This window comes from Pogona vitticeps, chromosome 5 (assembly GCF_051106095.1).
Source record: "Pogona vitticeps strain Pit_001003342236 chromosome 5, PviZW2.1, whole genome shotgun sequence".
Lineage (NCBI taxonomy): Eukaryota > Metazoa > Chordata > Lepidosauria > Squamata > Agamidae > Pogona > Pogona vitticeps.
The window spans coordinates 161,295,272-161,314,277 of NC_135787.1; the positions used below are offsets into that span (position 1 = coordinate 161,295,272).

Below are 19,006 nucleotides of genomic sequence, written 5' to 3' on the forward strand. Positions count from 1 at the left end.
TCATCCAGAGCCTATTTTATTTTTGTCCTTCATCTTCTAGGAAGGCAGGACATTCGGTCAACAATAAATAAATCAGTTAGCAGCAAATGTCTTTGGCAAGTTACATGATGCTTTCCTGCCCTGCACCTGAAGCTGAGTGACAGAACACTAAATGGCTCCAAGCACACTTTAAACAAAATTACATGCTGACAGAAACAGAATTCAGAAACAATACAGCATATTTTATATTCCTGATATGCTGCTGCCATCTTGTGGTCACAAATAAATCTATCATGAAGGACAGAGGCTATGGCCGGAAGTGCACCTTTAGAGATAACCCACAGTAAAACGCTCACTGTGGGCTATCTGCAAATTGGAGCAAAACTGCTTCCACATGCCTTAAATATATATGTTTCAAATTGGATGATGGTGGTGGCTGAAGCAGCTGAGGAGCATGTTGGCAGCAACATGGTTGTGTCTTCCCCAGCCTTCAAAGCTGCTGCTGTTATACATTTTCATCCATTTCCAATGGCAGGGGGACCATCCAGCTGCCTGCCAGACAAGGAAGCCCTGCGGAGGAGGACTCTCTTGCTCCCACAAGTGTCCACAGAGGAGGCCTTACTGCAGTTTAAAATGGGGTGTGGTGGTTGCCATTTTAAAGCGCAATAAGACTTGGATCGCGTGAAGTGACAATTTGCTTTACGTTCCACCCACGTTTTTCCAGGTGCCTGGTTGGGGCCAAAATTAATTTAATTGCTCATAACTCCAGCTGTGTATCTAAAGGAGAATCTTCAGCTTCCTGGGCAGCACAGTGCGTAAAACAAATGTTTATAATGATATTGCATTTCTAAATTTTATATAAAATGGATAAAAACACATTTCATAGATTTTGAATTAATTACATATGTGTCAAGAAACTGGGAAGTAGGAAGATGATGGTTTCACTTGCCCTTTAAAATATAGTACAGGCCTCTTAGCTTATGCCCAGGGGAGCAGGCCAGGGGAGGGGGAAGAAACTGCCCATTAACTAAGAAGCTCTGCCCTCTGTGTCTTATCTCCAGCAAGAGGAATTTCTAGGGCTATAATTCACTCCTGGTACAAGCCAATTAATAGAACTGGTTTCAGCTGCAGGGAAGGGAAGGGGAAATAGCGAAGTTACTATGGAGAAGGTTCAAGATGATTTGATACCTGAATGGTGCATCCCCTGAAAAGGTTTAAAAAGTGGAATGATAACTATAAAAATGGAAAGAGAGTTTGTTTAGTGTTATTTAGTCTCTTTGGGGAGAATGCTATGCTAACCTGCTGCTTTGTACTTTACGCATACTCTGGAAGCATGCTGGAATTCTGCTTGAATGTGAGTATTAGCTTTACATAGTCAGCGTTCTTAATTTCTTATAGTAACTGTTTTGGAATTGCTTCAAGATCCTTTTGAATGCTTATTTGTTCCACAACTTTAAAACCACATTTGGAACTATCTTTTGATACTGTTTGAAACTTTATACTTTTTTACCTTTTTTGCAACAGTTTCAAATTTAGAAAATTACAGCTGTTTTGTTATTTTAGAAAAAGATGGTAGAAAAGAAGGCCTTACCTTGATCACCTACTAGACTTTTTACATTGTTATGGGTATTTTGCTATTCCTACCTGACAGGGTTGGTGTATAACCTAAAACACTTAACTGGGTGAATTTTATACTAACTTTCTGGAGCACTGAGAAGTCAGAGTGACTTAAAGTGTTGGGAAGGGTACAGAACAGGAAGAGTTTCCCCAGCCATCAGCATAGCTGACACTCCTGGAATTTACCAACACCAGGAAAGTTTGGGCAGTGTGGTTCAGTGGTTAGCGTGAGCTTCTCTGACATAGCCATAATCTTGACACATGGTATTGAAATATAAGACCCTGTCTCCTCAATATGTGTCAGCTTTTGCTCTTGTTTTTTAAATTATATTTTATAGTTCATTTTATTTGCAGAGATAATTTAAAGATAAGTGCAACAATTTTTCTAACGAGAAACAGAGCAATCACACAGAGAACCAAGATATTTCCTTATTCCTAACTTAATTTGGATACAGATTAAAATTTATCTAGGTAAATTAAAGAATAGTGCCTTTCAAATTCATTGAAAAGGAATGGGAATTTTTAAAATTACAGAACTAAGACTATGCTGAAAGTGAAATTTTGTATGGTAGCAATTGTGTAATGTAATTACTTCCTGCTCTGGAGTGAAATAGACTGGAATATTAACAGCTTAATTCCATCATTCAGGTGCCTGAAATATCAGTAATATTTGAGGCTAGATGAATGGAAAACAGATACTCTTGTTTCAAATCTGAGTAGTATATGACAGAAGGGGTGGGCGGGTTGATTTAACTCCCTTTTTGCAGTAAAGTTTGCAAAGAATTTGGGGAGATTTGAGTACAGGGATATGTGCCTCACATCACACATCCCCAGATCATATTTCTGCTCCTTGTTCTATCATAATTCACTTTTGTTGTTATTCTCCTGGAGTCCTTTAGCAAAATAATTCAAAATGTTATACAGATATGACAAAGCCAATGTGTTTTACTATGTTTGGTACGAGCATACCAGTAGTTCATACCAAACCATAAACACATGCTGTAGTCCAGCAACATTTGTCAACACTGTCAGCTAGCGCTCCAGAATAGGTATACGTAAGTGACATAACTGATCTGAACCGAAACCATGGGAAGACACTAAAAATGTGCCTGTATAGCACAGGAAGTCATGTCATTATAGTATAATATAGTACAGTACAATACAGATTTCAAGTCTCTGAAAAGCTGTTACACATACAAAGGGAGAACTCAAAGCCACTTCCTAACAGTTCCATCCAAACATCTTTAATTATTTTGAGGATTTCAAATTTTTATGGTTAAACCCAAAGAACAGTACCAAGAGATAATAATATGATCATTTTATTTACCTCTAATATTTTATAATGAGACTAAAGAACTCTGTATTATGAGGAAGGATAATATTTGGCCATAAGAACACTCTAACGTTCCAAACAATATTTCTCAAGTTGCTTCCTACAGGCAACTACAATGTTTCCACAACAACAGCTGTTCATACAGTAAGTGCTCTATACTCTTTTTTTGCTGACCCTGGGAGGATAAAGAAGGAATTGGTGAAAATGGATAAATGGATGACAAAGTACCTGCATAAAGTTCCTGATAATAGAGTCTGGGGATGCTAAGACTCTTTCAAAGCATGGAATCTTTAACATCAGCATTGTCACTGGGGCTATATCCACGGTGCAAAAATTTAGAGGGTGCCGAAATCCTACTGGTGAGTGTTAGGAAAATGAATGGCAACCCCTCAGAGCCCTGTTCACTTTCAGGGATGCTCTGCAGAAGGTTTCCTGCGGCTTGAGGCAGGAAAGAAAGTGCCCTCTCCCCACAGTATTCTACTGAATACCAGACCATTCATCCCAAAGAAAAATAACGTTTACGCTTTTAAAGAAAGAAAAGAGGACAATATTGCTTCATGCCTATCTTCTGTCGCCAGTAATGAGAAGGACTGGTATGGCCGTGGCATGTATACGTTGTGCCCGGAGGAGATGCTGCCAGTGGCAGCACCTGGAGAAGCCCTGCCCCTGCCCCTAAAGAAGTGGAGGAGGATCTACTGACCATTAGCACCAGCAACGGAGCAACACCAGCAGCAGCTCAAGCTTTATTTTCAAAATGCCTAACCACAGATAATTGTCAAAGCCAGAGCTTCCCCCAGCCACTCTTTTTTAAAATAGGAGTTGCCCTGGACACAAAAAAGGAGGGAAGATCAGGCCTTCTTTTACAGGGAGCCCGTTTAAGTAAAGAGAGAGGACATGGTGAGGAAATGGGCTCTGTAGTTTAGAAGAGTGTTGAGGAGGAATGGCTAGAGGGGGAACAGTCAGCTAGGATGCGGGGATCCTATTGAATTTGGGGGACTTAGATCTAGGGAGTAGAGGGTGAGAGGTGGTCTGAGGAGGGGAAAGCTGTAGAGGACTGAGACAGCTAGAGAAGACAAGCTTAGGACACACACCAAGAGTGTGCCCTCCAAGAGTGATGGGTTTTTTCCTGATCTGTTTCGTTCAGTGACTCTGTTTTGTAGCATTATGATCAAAGGCTAGAGCATAAAATTTTATCACTCCTCCTAGAGGCCTGACTTTAAAAACCCTCAGAATCAGGGGTTTTGGAAACAGAGGCACTGCTTGCAGGCCCTCTTCCTCTTCATTGTGGGGATGGGATTGCCCCCCCCACCTCCAGATGCTGTGACTGTTGCAGCCTGCTCCTTTTTGACCATTGAGCACAGAGTGTGCACGCCACGGTTAAGCTGGTCCTTCTCATGATCAAATAAGACAGAGGGCAGACGTGGTGTCTCTTTCCTTTCTTTGAACGCACACATTTTCTCTTTCATTCAGGCTAGTGGGGAGGGAGGTAGAGAGGGAGGGATATTTGGTTAAGATAAAACTAAATTATGGATTTTCACTATGACCCTAGTGCAAACATAATCATCACCCAGTGGGCAACGTGCAGCCTCTCTGGGCCCAAGTGTAGCCCCCCCAGGACTTCCTGGGCCCTCTGCAGCACCACACACACCCAAAATGTATTTAAAACAAAAACAATACATTTTAAACGTTTCATTACAATCCTCTAGGAGGGTGCAACTTTGTCATGTTTTGGAGGGGGCAAGACTCCTGGGCTTCTCAACTCGTTTTAAGTAATTTAAAAAAAAACTGGCTGCTGGAAGGCAAAAGGAGACTTTCTACATTTGAAAAACAGAAAATTGTTTGACGGGAGACTAGACTTACAGGACCAGATGTGGCCCTTCAAGATCCATGCATGAGTATGTTCAGCACCTGGACCACTAAGGAATGGCCACTCCTGCCCCAGGGGCTCACTAGACTCTGTGGAAACCCCTTTCCAAGAAACCAATCTCACCAGTGCTAGGTGTATCATTAGGCAGCATGTTTTTTTCCCAGATAAAGTGTGGCTTCTCTGCCGTCCATATTGTCTTGTTGAGATGCGTGTCATATTGCAGGAGGGTCCTAAACTGGAATGAGAAAATTAAGGAAAGGAAAGAAAACTGTCATTGTCCTTTCCCCAAGCTTACACAGATCCTCCAGTTTTTTAGCCTTCTAAAAATTTTCCAGTTACCAGGAAAATCCATTATTTTTTCATCTGAGTATTTATCACATCGTTTCTGTTCATCTGAAGTACATTATTTCATCTGATGTTAACATTTCTCATGGGAGCTAATAAGAGCAATATCCCACTTTGTGGACTAACGCAGATGTGATGTTTTATACACTATTATTAGCTGCATGATTTGTTTTTAGCAGCAGATCATAGCCATGGGGTGTGATCTAGACCTGGACAATAGCAGCCCTTTTCAATGTCTTCTCCTGTAGTAGTTGACAATGAGAGCATCACTTTCAATGCACTAGCTATAGCAGAAGGTTCAGTTTTTGTTCAGAACCATGGTAGGGGCGATGTACAACAACCCTTACACAGACACACACACTGTGTTCGGGAAGTTGTATTTGCCTATAATTTCTGAAAAATCATTCACACTATTAGTAATTACATGAATTACGTGATCCCTGTTTTACTGCACAACTCAGAGTTTCAGAGGTGGACATATGATCTCTGGAGATGAGTAACACCGATTCCAAATAATTTTTTCAAATATGAGTATGGGATATATGATTTTTAGAAATTAATAGTGTCTGGTAGTTATACACTTGTGTAGTTAGATGGAAGAGGGGCTTTTGCCATGATGTCAGTCATTACCCAATAGCTGCCTATTACAGTATCTAGCCATTTTCTCCATACCATAAACTTTAAATAGTACTTTGGGAGAAAAAAATGTTATTTGCTTCAATGCTAGACACATAGTTTGGCCTCATCAGTGTGCTTACTTCCGGTATACTGTCTGCTGATGTGTACAGCATGGTAAAAGTAACATCAATGTCCCCAAATTCGTCCAGGGTTACAGGACCAAGAATACCTGTCAGAAAAATAGAAGGTTACACAGGTAGCACACTGATCATTTCCCTAAAACTGCAATAAAGCAATATGAACAGCAAGCATGATAATCTGCATAAGGTAGCATGGAAGTGGCTGATAAATTAGAATATTCTGGTTGGAGAGACCACTGAAGTGAGGATCATGATTTTCATGAAAGCTCAGACTGAGTATGTGTCTGGGGGCAGCAGTGAGTTTCTTGAACAACAACAAGAGGCTGTCAAGTAAATTCTGAGTTACAGTGACCCTTTTCAGGTGCTCAGAAATGGTTTACCGTTCCCTTCTTCTGGGGGGCATCCTAGGACTCTGCAGCTTGCCCAAGTCCATACAAGCTGGCTCTTCTCCTAGGAGACCGAGTGGAGAATCAGACTCCCAACCTATGGCCTCAGAGCCAGATACCTAAGTCATTGAGCTATCTAGCCAGCATACTAATTAAGTGCTGTCAAGTTTATTCCCCCTGGGGTCCCTCCAGGGGATATATTCAAAGAAGTCCTCCATCAGTTAGGCTGGGACAGGCTGTTCCACAGCATTGCTCCAGGACCCTTTTCTGCCCCAGATCCAGCATCTGCCTCCTCTGACCCTGACTCAGTCTCGATCTCCCCCTCTGTCCCCTTCAACTTTATGACCCCCAACTGCGCACTGAGCCCAGCCCTTTTATCCTTTCCCAGGCACTTGACCTCCTTCTCTCCAACTGCCTCCTTCCCCTGGATGAGCTAACCGGTCCAGGTGCCCATGTGAGGACCAGTGGTCTGACCATCTGACAGGCCTTCCAGGGGGCACTGGGCAAAATCAGATGGCCCATTCAGGGCACCAGAGGCAACTCCCTCACAGGCTTACTCCCAGGTACATGGGTACAGGATTGTTACCAAAGCTTTGAATAGCCTGGTGTGTGAGTATAGGAAAGAACCATGGCCAACTGCATAAACATGGCTGGCAATCGCTCCTATTGTCATAAAGGCCTTTGTCAAAGTCCCCCATTCCCATAAATCATGATCTGAGATAATATGGGTAGAAATAGTGGCACTCTGCCAATGGAATTCTTTCTTCAAGGAATTTGGCCTGACTTTGTCCTTTGTCATTTATAACTTTTCGTTTGCTATTCTGAGAATTTCAGCCAGAGTATGGCTATTCAATGTATCAAACATATTGTCCAAAATCTAATGTTAGTCCCACCTAGAACAGATCACTGAATCACTGGAATTTCTCTAACTTATCGACTTCCAAATTCACATTGATACTGTGGATCTACTGTTATTTGGGATTACCTATTGATACTGTATTATATGTTCTCTAAGAAAATATGCTACTGCTTAGTGGGTTATTTTGTTGTTGTTGTTTTGCATTTGGTGGCAATACCCTAGAAAAATGAGAGGGAAGAACATCAATTAGGGGAAGGATTTCTGTGACATATCATTTTTCCCCTGCAGCTCATGTTTGAGTTTATGAGTGGGTTTGAACATGTTTATGAGTAATCTGGTAAAAAAAGGGCTAGATTGCTCATAAACATGTTTGAACTTGCTTAGGGGCTCAAATGTAGGTTGCAGAGAAAATATGAAATGTTAGAGAAATCCTCTCCTAGGACAGTTGGTATGCATTATTTGTGAGGGTCTCTCTGGACTCTGTTTTAATCCCTACAATATACTCCATTAATAATTTAAAATATGTATGTAAGTAATTACCTTGAAAAGTGACATTCCGGAAGTGTTCAATGAACATAGGAGGTTCAATTTCTTGTTTATCAAAGAGAAGTTTTTTCAAGGCATGACCAAAGAGCAAGACAGCATCTAGGTACCCAACAATGAAGTCATCTTGTAACTAGAAGAGATGGTAAGGCGAAATAACATAAACTGCAGCACATAATTTATGAATGAAGAATTTCTGCTTCTTTCAACTAGTTCTTTAAGGTCTTAAACCTTTGTTCTCACAAAAGATGGTAGGAGACTGCACCCAGTATTTTCCTTGAGGGACACCACACATTTTGATTACCTCCCATTAGGATAACTGGCAGGTGCTCTACGTGGGGTTGCCTCTGAAGACTGCTAAAAAGCTTTAACTGGTGAAAAGTGCTGCAGCCAGACACTTGACTGGAGCTAGTTACTGGGATCTCCCTGTTACAACTGCTTTACTGGCCACTTGTTTTTTTCCCAGGCCCTGTTCAAAGTGCCAGTCATAACCTTTTACATAGCCCTTTACAGCTCAGGTCCAGGCGATAGAAACAACCACATATTTTCAGCAATGGCCTCCAGAGTATAGAACTTCCTCAAGAGGTGCAGATAGCATCTTTCCTTCCACCAGCAGCTGAAAACTCATCTTTTTAGAGAGGCTTTTGGGAAATCAAGAGGTAAATGAAATGGGAGAGCTTTCAAAATCTTTTAAAAATACGTTTTAAATTTTTTTAAAAAATATTTGTATGCTATTGTTTTAAATTTTAATTGGTTTGTTTTAATTGTTGATTTTAACATTTTTGTATGCTGCCTTAGGCCCCCACTAGGGGAGAAATGCAGGATAAAAATAAATAAAGCAAAGCAAAGCAAAAGCAAAGCGTGCTGCTTACATACCGCCCCATAGTGCTTCAAGCACTCTCTGGGTGGTTTACAAGTTAATTATGCAGGCTACACATTGCCCCCCCCCCCCCGCAAGCTGGGTACTCATTTTACCAACCTCGGAAGGATAGAAGGCTGAGTCAACTTTTGAGCCGGCTACCTGGGATTGAACCCCAGGTCGTGAGCACAGTTTTGGCTGCAATACAGCAGTTTAACCACTGCGCCATGAGGCTCTTTTATTTCAAATAAGAAATAAACAATATATTGTCTCTTTGATGTCCCTCAAAGAAATGTCGATCTACCTGCTTCTAAAAACTGAACACAAAATAATGCTCAATCTCATAATCAAACCACACATATTTCTGATATCTCCACAGTTCAAATATCATATATCCATCCATCTCTACATTCATATACTGCCTGATAATGACTGTGATATGTTCACAGTTCAAATTAAAGGCTTACCATTTAATAGATAGAATACAAACAGGAATTAGAACAGAACAAGATTTGTTTCAGAGGCCATGTCTATTGCATAGAACAGTTCTGGGAAAAGACAAGCCAAACAACAGTTGATCCCCACTATGCAATGGATAGAGATTTACCTTTTCCAGTGAAGTAACCAGGACTTGTCAGTGCAACAGATTATACTCAAATTGTTTGTGTGCAAAGTTACGTTCACTGTGGGATCCTAATCCTTTCAGCTTTCATTTGATTGATCTGCTTTGACATCATAGAGGAACACTGAGCCAAAAGTATGGGCTTGGGGAGACTTTACAGCCTGACTTCAGAGATCCATTAGTAACCTTAAAAGTACACGCCTTGGTGCAGAAGCTGAGCAGAAAGAGGCATTCCACTTAGCTATGTACGTGATAGCCATCTTCTCCCAGCCTGTGCCCATTTAAAAAATCATGAGTAAATGAAATGTTTTAACAGATTAAAATGACTTCATCACACACATTATGAACCTTCCAGAAAACAATATGAATCACTATGTGAGGATGCTATTACACAGCTAGGGAAATACAAATTCACTTGCGTTCACTAGCACGAAGTCACACCAAAGAGTTTGGGTTTCCACTGGTCAATTCAAATTAATGGGCCACATAGAAAATCTTTGTTTGCAGCTTGTTAACACAGCTTTTTTGTAGCCAGCACATGATGCAACCTCAGAAGAGCTACTGTAATTAAGCTGTAAACAAGCAGAGATTGCCAATTTCCTCCTTGTTTCTTTTTTGTTTCCTTCTTTTTCCCTGTCCAGGTGTTCTAGTAATTCAGTGACACCAAACTGTTAAACTTTATCTGCTGAGAAGCAGATAAAGTAAACAACTGTTGCTAACAGATGGACATAGCCACTGCCTCATAGTGAGTTAGGTAAAAATGAAACTGAGAATATACTGTAAATAAACAGTGATTTTTTATGCTTGTAATCAGAAGAAGCAGTGAGGAAAAAGCATCTGCAAGAGATACGTATTTTATGCAAAGAAATAGATAAGGAAACAGCTCCAGAGAGTAAACAATGGATTTTAGAATAGCTAGCATGGGTGAGCTCTGTTTAGAAATGTTTTTCTATGTGTCTTAATATGCTTAAAGCTAAGAAATGCTTTTCATTTCATATATTTTTACAATTTAAAACTTCAGTACTGTAAGAGAAATATATTCTGTCTTTTGCTGTTTTAATATGCCTTATTATTAGGCTATAAGGTATTAGAATTTTATAATATATTGAAACATTCCCATTGTTCTTTTTACCTTCAAAACAGTCTTTACTCTTAACAGATGTTATGTTTCTCAGTGCATACCTACAACTTAAATTCCATCTTTATATATTTTAAGTTATGTGCCTACAGTTTTACATAAGTGGAAGGCTTTTGGATTTCAAGTATATGTGCCTGCAATTTTTCCTCACAACTTTATTATCATCTTCAATATATTTTGAACTTGCTATTTTTGAAATATGGAACACAGAAGCTATGTAGGAATAAAAATTTCTTATAGAAAACTAATAAGCTTTGGAGTTGCCTGGTATTATTGCAACAAATAAAACCTAGTTAGATACCCAAATTACTTTAGAAAGTATTGTCAATGATCATCTGGTTTCATTCTGTAATTAACCCTTTACTGGGCTAATGTCAGCCATGACGACCCATAGGCTTCTGTGATTTGTCCTGTAAGTCTGCATTTTTGTTAACTTGTAAAGGAAAACGTACAAAGCATCTTTCAGCAAGATCTGGCAAAAAAGCCAACGAAAAGCTACTTTACCCTATTCCTTCACTGTTGTTTAGTGATATTTTACTATTAGAACCACTGCATTAGAAGAATTATGTGTAAATGTATTGAGATACCTGCATTAATTATAATTCCAAAAAGACTTTGGTAAGCAGGGCAGTGTGGCAAAAGACATATAAGCAAGTAAACAGTTACCAAATAGAGTTTTTCAAGATCCACAGGAAACCCGGTATAATTTGAAACAGAGCTGTAGTTCGATGGAGTCAGAGTCACAACAAGGACATGTCGCATATATTCATATGAGATGGCATTTTCATAGTACATATTGCTGAAAGGAAAGCACAAGTTCCCTAAACATAGCAAGAAGTAAGATCAGCAATAAATGCAAGTTATTTAGCCAAGAAATAAATTATGATTAAAATGTTCTGAAAGTAGAATCACAAATTGGACTTCTGCTTAGTCAAGGGACTACTACTAAGAAGGATATTTCTCTTATTAAAACCCCCACCATTTTTTTGTAGCCTTTGGCTTCATAAATTTAAATTTAATTAGTAAACCCAACTAGAGCAGACCCTTTGAATCAATGGAAGTTACATAAATATTGAGTCATACACTATTCAGCAATTGAGTTTACTCTGCTTTGGACTAATAGATTTAGACCTAAACATATAACATGTTTAGTTTGAATTAAAAAGGTGAAAGGGGATTCAGATAACTTGTTGGCTGAGGCAGCACCTGGGGCACTTAAAAACCATCAAAGGACAATGATTTGGGCACAGAGAGTGTGAACTACAAGTGGCAAAATGACAGCTCCTCAGTAGCAATCCTAAAATATCTGCTCAGAAGTAAATCTTACTCAGTGAACTTTTTCTGAATAAATAGGCTACAATCTTTTTGTATCTTCCTAGCTATTAATCTGCATTCTTCCTCAAGAGTGGTTGTCTGGTTCATTTGGCTGGCATCAGTTTTTGTACATGTGTGGAGCTCCAGCTGTGGAAACTGCTGTTATAATCTGATGAGGTGCTGGTCATATGCAACCAGGCACATAACTATACCTTCTCAAATTGACACAGCAACTTCTGCAATATTTGCTTCATGTACCGGTAAATGTTGAACCGGCTACTGGCCAATCTGATTTATTTACCCTAGCTCATAAACCTTGACAGTGGTTGAATCTGAAGATAATTTCATGCATAAGGCTTCATTTCACACATGCACTCTTGTTTACACTAGTTTTGTAATGCACATGTAAAATCTACACTGGTCAAAATACTCCTCTGCTTTACAAATGTCTCTTCTCTGCTTTTTCTTCCTCACTAATCATATAAAGAGTCCTGCTTGTGACATGTTCAGGGTTCCATAATAACTGGTAGACTGAGTTTTGGCAAGTTTTGGCATATCTAAACTGAGTTTTAGACATGCTGCCTCATACCTGACCCCTAGCTTTTATTTACAAAAAAGTCTGTAGCTCTTATAGAAGCAGTTAAAATATCTTTTACCCAGTTATTGCATAAAATATATTTTGCCCAGTTTTTGCATAAGAAATGAACTTTTCTGTGTGGTTATCCAGTGAAAGATGGCCTCAACAATATGTAGACAGATAGATTCCCTAACCACCAGTTGGATGGTTAACTGCACAGCCAAAATAGTAAATAGTGCAGTCAGGAACTTAGGAGAACTTCTTTTCCAACATGTTAAAGAGTATTGGTTGTTCTGGGTTTTTCGGGCTCTTTGGCCGTGTTCTGAAGGTTGTTCTTCCTGACGATTCGCCAGTCACTGTGGCCGGCATCTTCAGAGGACAGTAACCTGTACTCTGGTGTAGTTGGCTTGGGAGTAGTTGGCTTTGGCACTCCCAAGCCAACTACACCAGAGTACAGGTTGCTGTCCTCTGAAGATGCCGGTCACAGAGACTGGCGAAACGTCAGGAAGAACAACCTTCAGAACACAGCTAAAGAGCCCAAAAAACCCAGAACAACCATTAGATCCTGGCCATGAAAGCCTCCGTGAATATATTAAAGAGTATTACTAAGTGAGTATCCTCCTGCCACATCTAATAGTATTTTGCTTTGTAAACAGAGAAGCCTTCGCGAATACAAGCCTGTTGATAGTTTAGACAGATGCTTTCTGTGAGATAAACACCACACCTCTTCTATAGTTACTGAGCAATATATTTTCTGAATGTGCCCCTGTGGACTGAAAATAATGTACCTAAACAGGCAGCCTTTTGACTACAGATTTTTACAGTATTGTGCTGAGTTATGTTCAGGGAAATAGAACACTGCCATTTATGAGGTTTTGTTTTGTTTTGTTTTGTTTTGTTTTTATGTATTACTTCAAATTCAGCCTGTGAGTGTCCTCTTCTCCACCCTGCTTCTCAATACCTTCCTTCAGAGATCAATTTCTTTAAGGTTTTTTTTATGTTGCAAGTTTTTAAGGCTGTAAGGTTTTAAATGAAACAATTGTATTTTATGGTATTAAATCAAATGAATGCTGACTGTACCATCCCATTTATTTCTAGAAAATTGGTTCATACTCTAAGAAATTGGTTATGATTCTAAGAATGCCCTATTTTGGCCTGTAAGATTTTACCAGATGATGTGAGGGGGAGACAGAATGGGGATGAGATACTTTGCTAAACCACTTTGATGGATTTTTGAAAACTCCAATTTCTGAATTCTTACTGTATTTTGTGTCTTTAGATATTTATAAGAGGTTTTCACCTGACCTGTTTTTAGTGAATTATTACTAAAATATTATTGTAAAGTTGCTATTATATCGTGAAATGTATTTTTATGTTATTGATATTGCCTAATCCAGTACTAAATTGCATCTACAGTAGTAGGCTCATTAAGATTATGGAATTTACAGAGGCTGTTGACTCATCAAAGCTGTAGTTATTCAATGGGCCTACTCTAGTTGTGACCTATTACTGGATTCCACCCATTATTACTGAAAACTGGTTGATATTTATCATTTTACGTAACCAGTCAAAATAATTTTTCTACCTGAAGGAGAGATGGCAGTTCATCCTCAAATTATTGGCTATAACAACCAATGCCTCATAATATATGTTGGCATCAGAAGAAAAGAAATCCCACAAATGTCTCCATTGTAGCGGGGGGAGGGAATACACAATAATCAATTAAATATCTTATAATCTGCTGCCATTTCATCTAAAATCAGGTCACTCTGTCTAATGACAAGGAAAGCTGTGTTTCCTTTTTAAAAAGAAATTACTTTCAATTATTTATAAAAAACAGCTGTTATTGCTGCTTTTTCATTCAAAATATTATCGAATTAGTCTTAGATACTGTTCTACAGAAAGCAACAGACTATAATCCAATCTAATTTTTGAATCTATTTTTTGACAGTTGACTGGAAGGCTCTGGTCAAAAATAAGAATGTACAGTATATTTAACCTGCTACTATTACTAACAACAACAACAACAACAACAACAACAACAACAACAACAACAACAACAACAACAACAACAACAACAACAACAACATACTATTGAATTATACTTCATTAACCATATATTAAAATAGTTAGAAGCTGACAACATTACATCTAACTCCAGGAAAAAGACATATCTTTTTAATAATTTGATTTTCCCCTAGTATCATGCAAATTTTTTACCCGTGAAGATCTATCAGGATAAAGACTATATCCTCATCCACCTTTTCATTTCCTAGGGCTGTGTAGATATCATTTGGGGTACCACATACAATGATCACTGTAAACAAAAGCAATACAGGAAATAATGAAAATACTAGCTTTAGAACATCAGAAGAAGTAATAGCAGCACGGAGGAATAAAAAAATGTCAGTAGATGAAGGCTTTAAGTTGGATCATGCAGAGGCATGAGAATTACTAGGGGACTGTGTCGTCTATTTTAGTTTGCCATTTTATTTTTAAAAATATTTTTCAAACCAGAGAAAAGCATCTCTGCTTTGTAACATGCAAAAACAAAATAAACAGGGAAACTGTTTTAAAAGGCACAGAGGAAAGGGACAATTGTCCACAATTATGACCACCAACAGGGAAGCATAGAAAATAATATAAAGAAAGTTGTGGTCTTCATACTTTTTTATTTGTATGTATCAGTTATTCTACATGAATGCAGCTTTAGATAGGCAGATCCAGAACTGCCCTGAAAGTAAAAATGGCATCTGACTTATCTTTTTTGAAAGCTATCTGAGGCTTTAAGTGGAGAAATATAAACCTTTTCCTCAGGCTTCTAGTTCTTTTTTCCATCATTACAATGCCCTCTTTTCAAATCTTACTCGCCTGCATTGGCACTTATGATCCTGCTTCTTTGCAACAGCAGTCCTAATAATGATGAAGGCATTAATTGAGAGGATAATTATACAACCTTGTAATGGAGGTACAGCATAGAAGACATATAGTTTTCTTGACCTTCTGGTAGTATTTTGCCAAACCAGCCCATGTTTTACTTAGTAGAATTGCTCTGATATTGGGCCAAGCCCCAATATAAGCAAGAAGAGCACTATTAATACATCCTTGTTATAGTAAGACAGAAGTTTAAATTTGCTATAACTTTGCTATTCATACAATAAATCTAGTACAGAAAATCAGAACACATGGCCGAACCTGTGAAAATGGGGGACACGTGGGGGGGTCTTTAGTATGAGAGTCCCTAACTTTTCCTAGATGGTGGTGCCTTGAGTATTAATACCCATTTCATGGGGTATGGAACAGGCAACACTTCCACTAACACTGTTGAGCTTCAGATGTATTTTAAAACACCATCATATGAATTATTTCACCCACTCCTTCCCTTACTATAATAATACATGCCATCAGTTCGATTCCAACTTATGGGAACTCTTTCCAGAATTATCTAGTTGGATAATACTCAGAAGTGGTTTTCTATTGTCTTCGTCTGATGATACACTGGGATTGTGCAGCCTGCCCAAGGCTATACAGGCTGGCTCTTCCCCCAGGAGGCAAAGTTAAGAATGAACTCCTGACCTCTGGCTTTACAGCCAAGTACCCAAATCATTATTCTCCCTTTAATATAATTCTCTCCCAGAGATCTTCATTATTAATATTGTGCAAACCTAGCCTAGCTACATGGATATCAGAGGAAAGCATTTTTCCATCCCTCCTTACCATTACTTTTCCTATTTGGATTCCTCACAATATTCAGCAATTGTTCTGGGCTCCTCAGGATCTCCTTGAATTTCATTCTGTTTGAGAAGTATGTAACTGGAGCCTCTAGGGCATTCATATACCTGGAATTGGTACAGGAAGTACTTGTTACAGATCTGCTATATTTGAGCTAAATGTCATGTTTCTTTATTAAATGTATATTCTGCTTTTCTGACAGACATGTTACTCAAGAGATCTTGGGTGAGGCTGCTAGCATTCTGGCTCACAAAAAGTCTCTCAGGTTGCAATACAAGTGGCCAATCCAGTGCCGTTTCTCCCTTTCTTGGACCTCAGCAAGCCATCTTCAAGCCCCCAAAAACCGACTGCTGGAAAAAATGGTCTTGGAGCATGATTTGTCACTTAAATGTGGTTCTCCATGGCCTATTTAAGGTCATAAAACCCCTATTTTTTAAAAAAAGTAACTTAAGAGTAAGTGACTGCGATTGGGTTCACTGAAAAGATCAGGCAGTTGCTCCTTTTTGGCAGAAATAACCAACGGAGTCTCATTTCTCTCATTCAATGCTTTATTAATGTTAACAACAGGAGAGTCCACAACTACTTCAATAGGGCCAACAGTGCCAACATTAAATGGGGACTCAGTCCAAGATAACATAAATTTGTGGGTTAACTTTTCTTCTGTTACCGGGGGGCTGGTCCAAATCGCTCCTGGTCAGTTGGTTTTCTCAACGGGGCGCTCCGAACTGCACAGATTGTCCCACAATATGGGTGGCGAGCCCATTCTCCTTCTACCTTGCAACTGGTGGGCATAGGTTCTGGATAAACCACCTTCTTCCAGGGATCTTGGCTGCATGGAGAGACCACCACTGTCCATTCTAAAAAGTATGGCAATAACTTTGATTCTGTCTTTATTTCTGATTCACTCTTTCCTTGTCTGACCTAAGTGCGTTCTCCTTTTCCTATCTCCTCCTTCCAGGGTAACTGGAAAATCTGTGATCCTCATTCATCTCTTTTCTCCTCCTCCCAAACCACTACTGGTTCTCCTCCTTTCCCGTCGTTCATCTCTATCTTTACTTCACAGTGACATTTCAGTTTTTACTTGAATTTATTGGCAAGGGTCTACATCTCTAGCAGCTGCCTGACATGCAGAGATATAGTTAATGAGGCTTTTGAGAGTGGTGGTTAAATTTCTGTAAATGGAGCAGGTGTTATAATAGGGATGTGCAAAGTGCAGCCCTGGGGTCCCATACAGCCCTGCAAAGCTGTATGTGTGGCCCTCAACTTCATCAGACATATCCATCTCACCCAAAAATGGTTTCCTCCTAGATAAAAAAGTGAATTCCAGCTCCCAAGAGCCTCTATGAACAGCAATTCACCTTTTAAAAAGGGCACAGGGCCCCTGTAGTTTGCCATGAAAAAAAAAATACAATGTTTTCATAAAATCAGAATTGCAGATCTGGAAGAAGTCAAAGGGTAATCAAAAGCAGTCCCTGAATGAAGCAGGAAATTCACAGCCATATAATTCTTGACACCTGGCCACCAAACATCTATTTGAAATTCTCCAATGAAGGAGAGTCTACCATTTTCTGAAGTAATCTATTTCATTGTCAAGCAGCTCTTAGTAAGTTCTTTCTAATGTTTATAATTAGAGGTGGGCATTAACCACAGTTCAGCATTTCAGCACAGTTCACCGCAGTGTTCGCACAGGTAGTCCATGAGCACCACACACTCCCCTCTCCCACCTCCTTTGCACACTGGCCTATTCCTCAGCTGAGCATGCTTCCCTCCCTCACCTCCTCAGTGCAATTGTCTACTCACCAAACACAGCACACACTTCCCTCCTCTGCCTCCTCCAGCACACCCCCCCCACTAAGAGGCAGCACTGCAGGCTTCCCTGCCCTGCCTCCTTGTCTGATGTTTAGCTGAAATCATCTTTGTTGTAACCTGAATCCTTTATTTAGGTCCTACCCTCTGGAGTTGCAGAAAACAGGCTTGCTCCATCTTCCATGTGACGGCCCATCAGATACTTAAAATGGTTCATAATATCATGTCTTTGCCATCTATTTTCCAAGCTAAAAATTCTCATCTCCTCAACTGTTCCTTATAAGAGTTTGTTTTCCAGACATTTTACCACCTTAACTCTCCTCTGGATATTCTCTTTAAACCTTGGTGCAGTCAGTATTCCAGGTGAAGTTTGACAAAGCAAAGATTGCTTCCCTTGTTCTCGTCAACATGTTTCTTTTGATGATAGAAGGGGTACAAAATCTTGGCTATAATTTACCCTGTTTCCCTGAAAATAAGATGTAACCTGAAAATAAGCCCTAGTATGATTTTTCAGGATGCTCGTAATATAAGCCCTACCCCAAAAATAAGCCCCAGTTGAGTGAACCCCCACCCTCCACTACTGTGCAGAAACCAGAAGATGATGACAGGACTGTATTTGAATAAATGTAGATTGCCGTACATGAAAAAATAAGACATCCTCTGAAAATAAGACCTAATGTGTTTTTGCAAAAATTAATATAAGAACCTGCCTTGTTTGGGGGGGGACTGAAAAATGTTTTTTGATTGAGCCCAAAAATAAACATGAGTAGAGAATATAACATAAGTTAAAGATTTTAGTACTGTAATGCAGTTATGCAGTCAAGATTACATATTAGATATTGTAGTATGATAAACACTTCCATGTGTGCATGCTTTGTATGTGTTGTTTGTCTGTTATATAATAATAATTTTTAAAAGTCTCCAAACAGGTCAATCAGCCTCAAGCCAACAGACGTAGCCTCATTTTTTCATGTCTTTTCCACTAGTATCATGCAAAACATCCCTGCTTATTCACTCTTCTTTTTCTTACTTCAACTTCTGCACCACCCCATTAGTGCAAGATTCACAACATATAAAATCTTCATTACTATATAGCTAGTTGCCAGAGTGGGCTATTGAGAAAACTTTTCAATTAGCAATAGTCAAACCTATTAGTGTTGGTTGTTCTGGATCTGTTGACACTGACCCAGCTCTGTGTTTAAGGCACAGAAGTTGCACCAAAACCAAAAATAAATTAGAACCCCTACCTTGTATACACACATGCTCTTTCA

The 19,006-nt window shown here is 39.3% G+C and overlaps 1 protein-coding gene across 1 annotated transcript in view; it reads right to left on the bottom strand.

The window, feature by feature from the left end:
• GUCY2C (guanylate cyclase 2C) overlaps positions 1-19,006 on the bottom strand; it is a 79,428-nt gene that overhangs the window by 44,100 nt on the left and 16,322 nt on the right. The window contains exons 5-10 of the mRNA XM_020787967.3: positions 15,915-16,036; positions 14,418-14,514; positions 10,973-11,105; positions 7,685-7,820; positions 5,900-5,988; positions 4,920-5,031 (exon numbers count right to left, since the gene is read on the bottom strand). Coding sequence (XP_020643626.3) covers positions 4,920-5,031; positions 5,900-5,988; positions 7,685-7,820; positions 10,973-11,105; positions 14,418-14,514; positions 15,915-16,036 — 689 coding nt within the window. The remainder of the gene's footprint in view (positions 1-4,919; positions 5,032-5,899; positions 5,989-7,684; positions 7,821-10,972; positions 11,106-14,417; positions 14,515-15,914; positions 16,037-19,006) is intronic.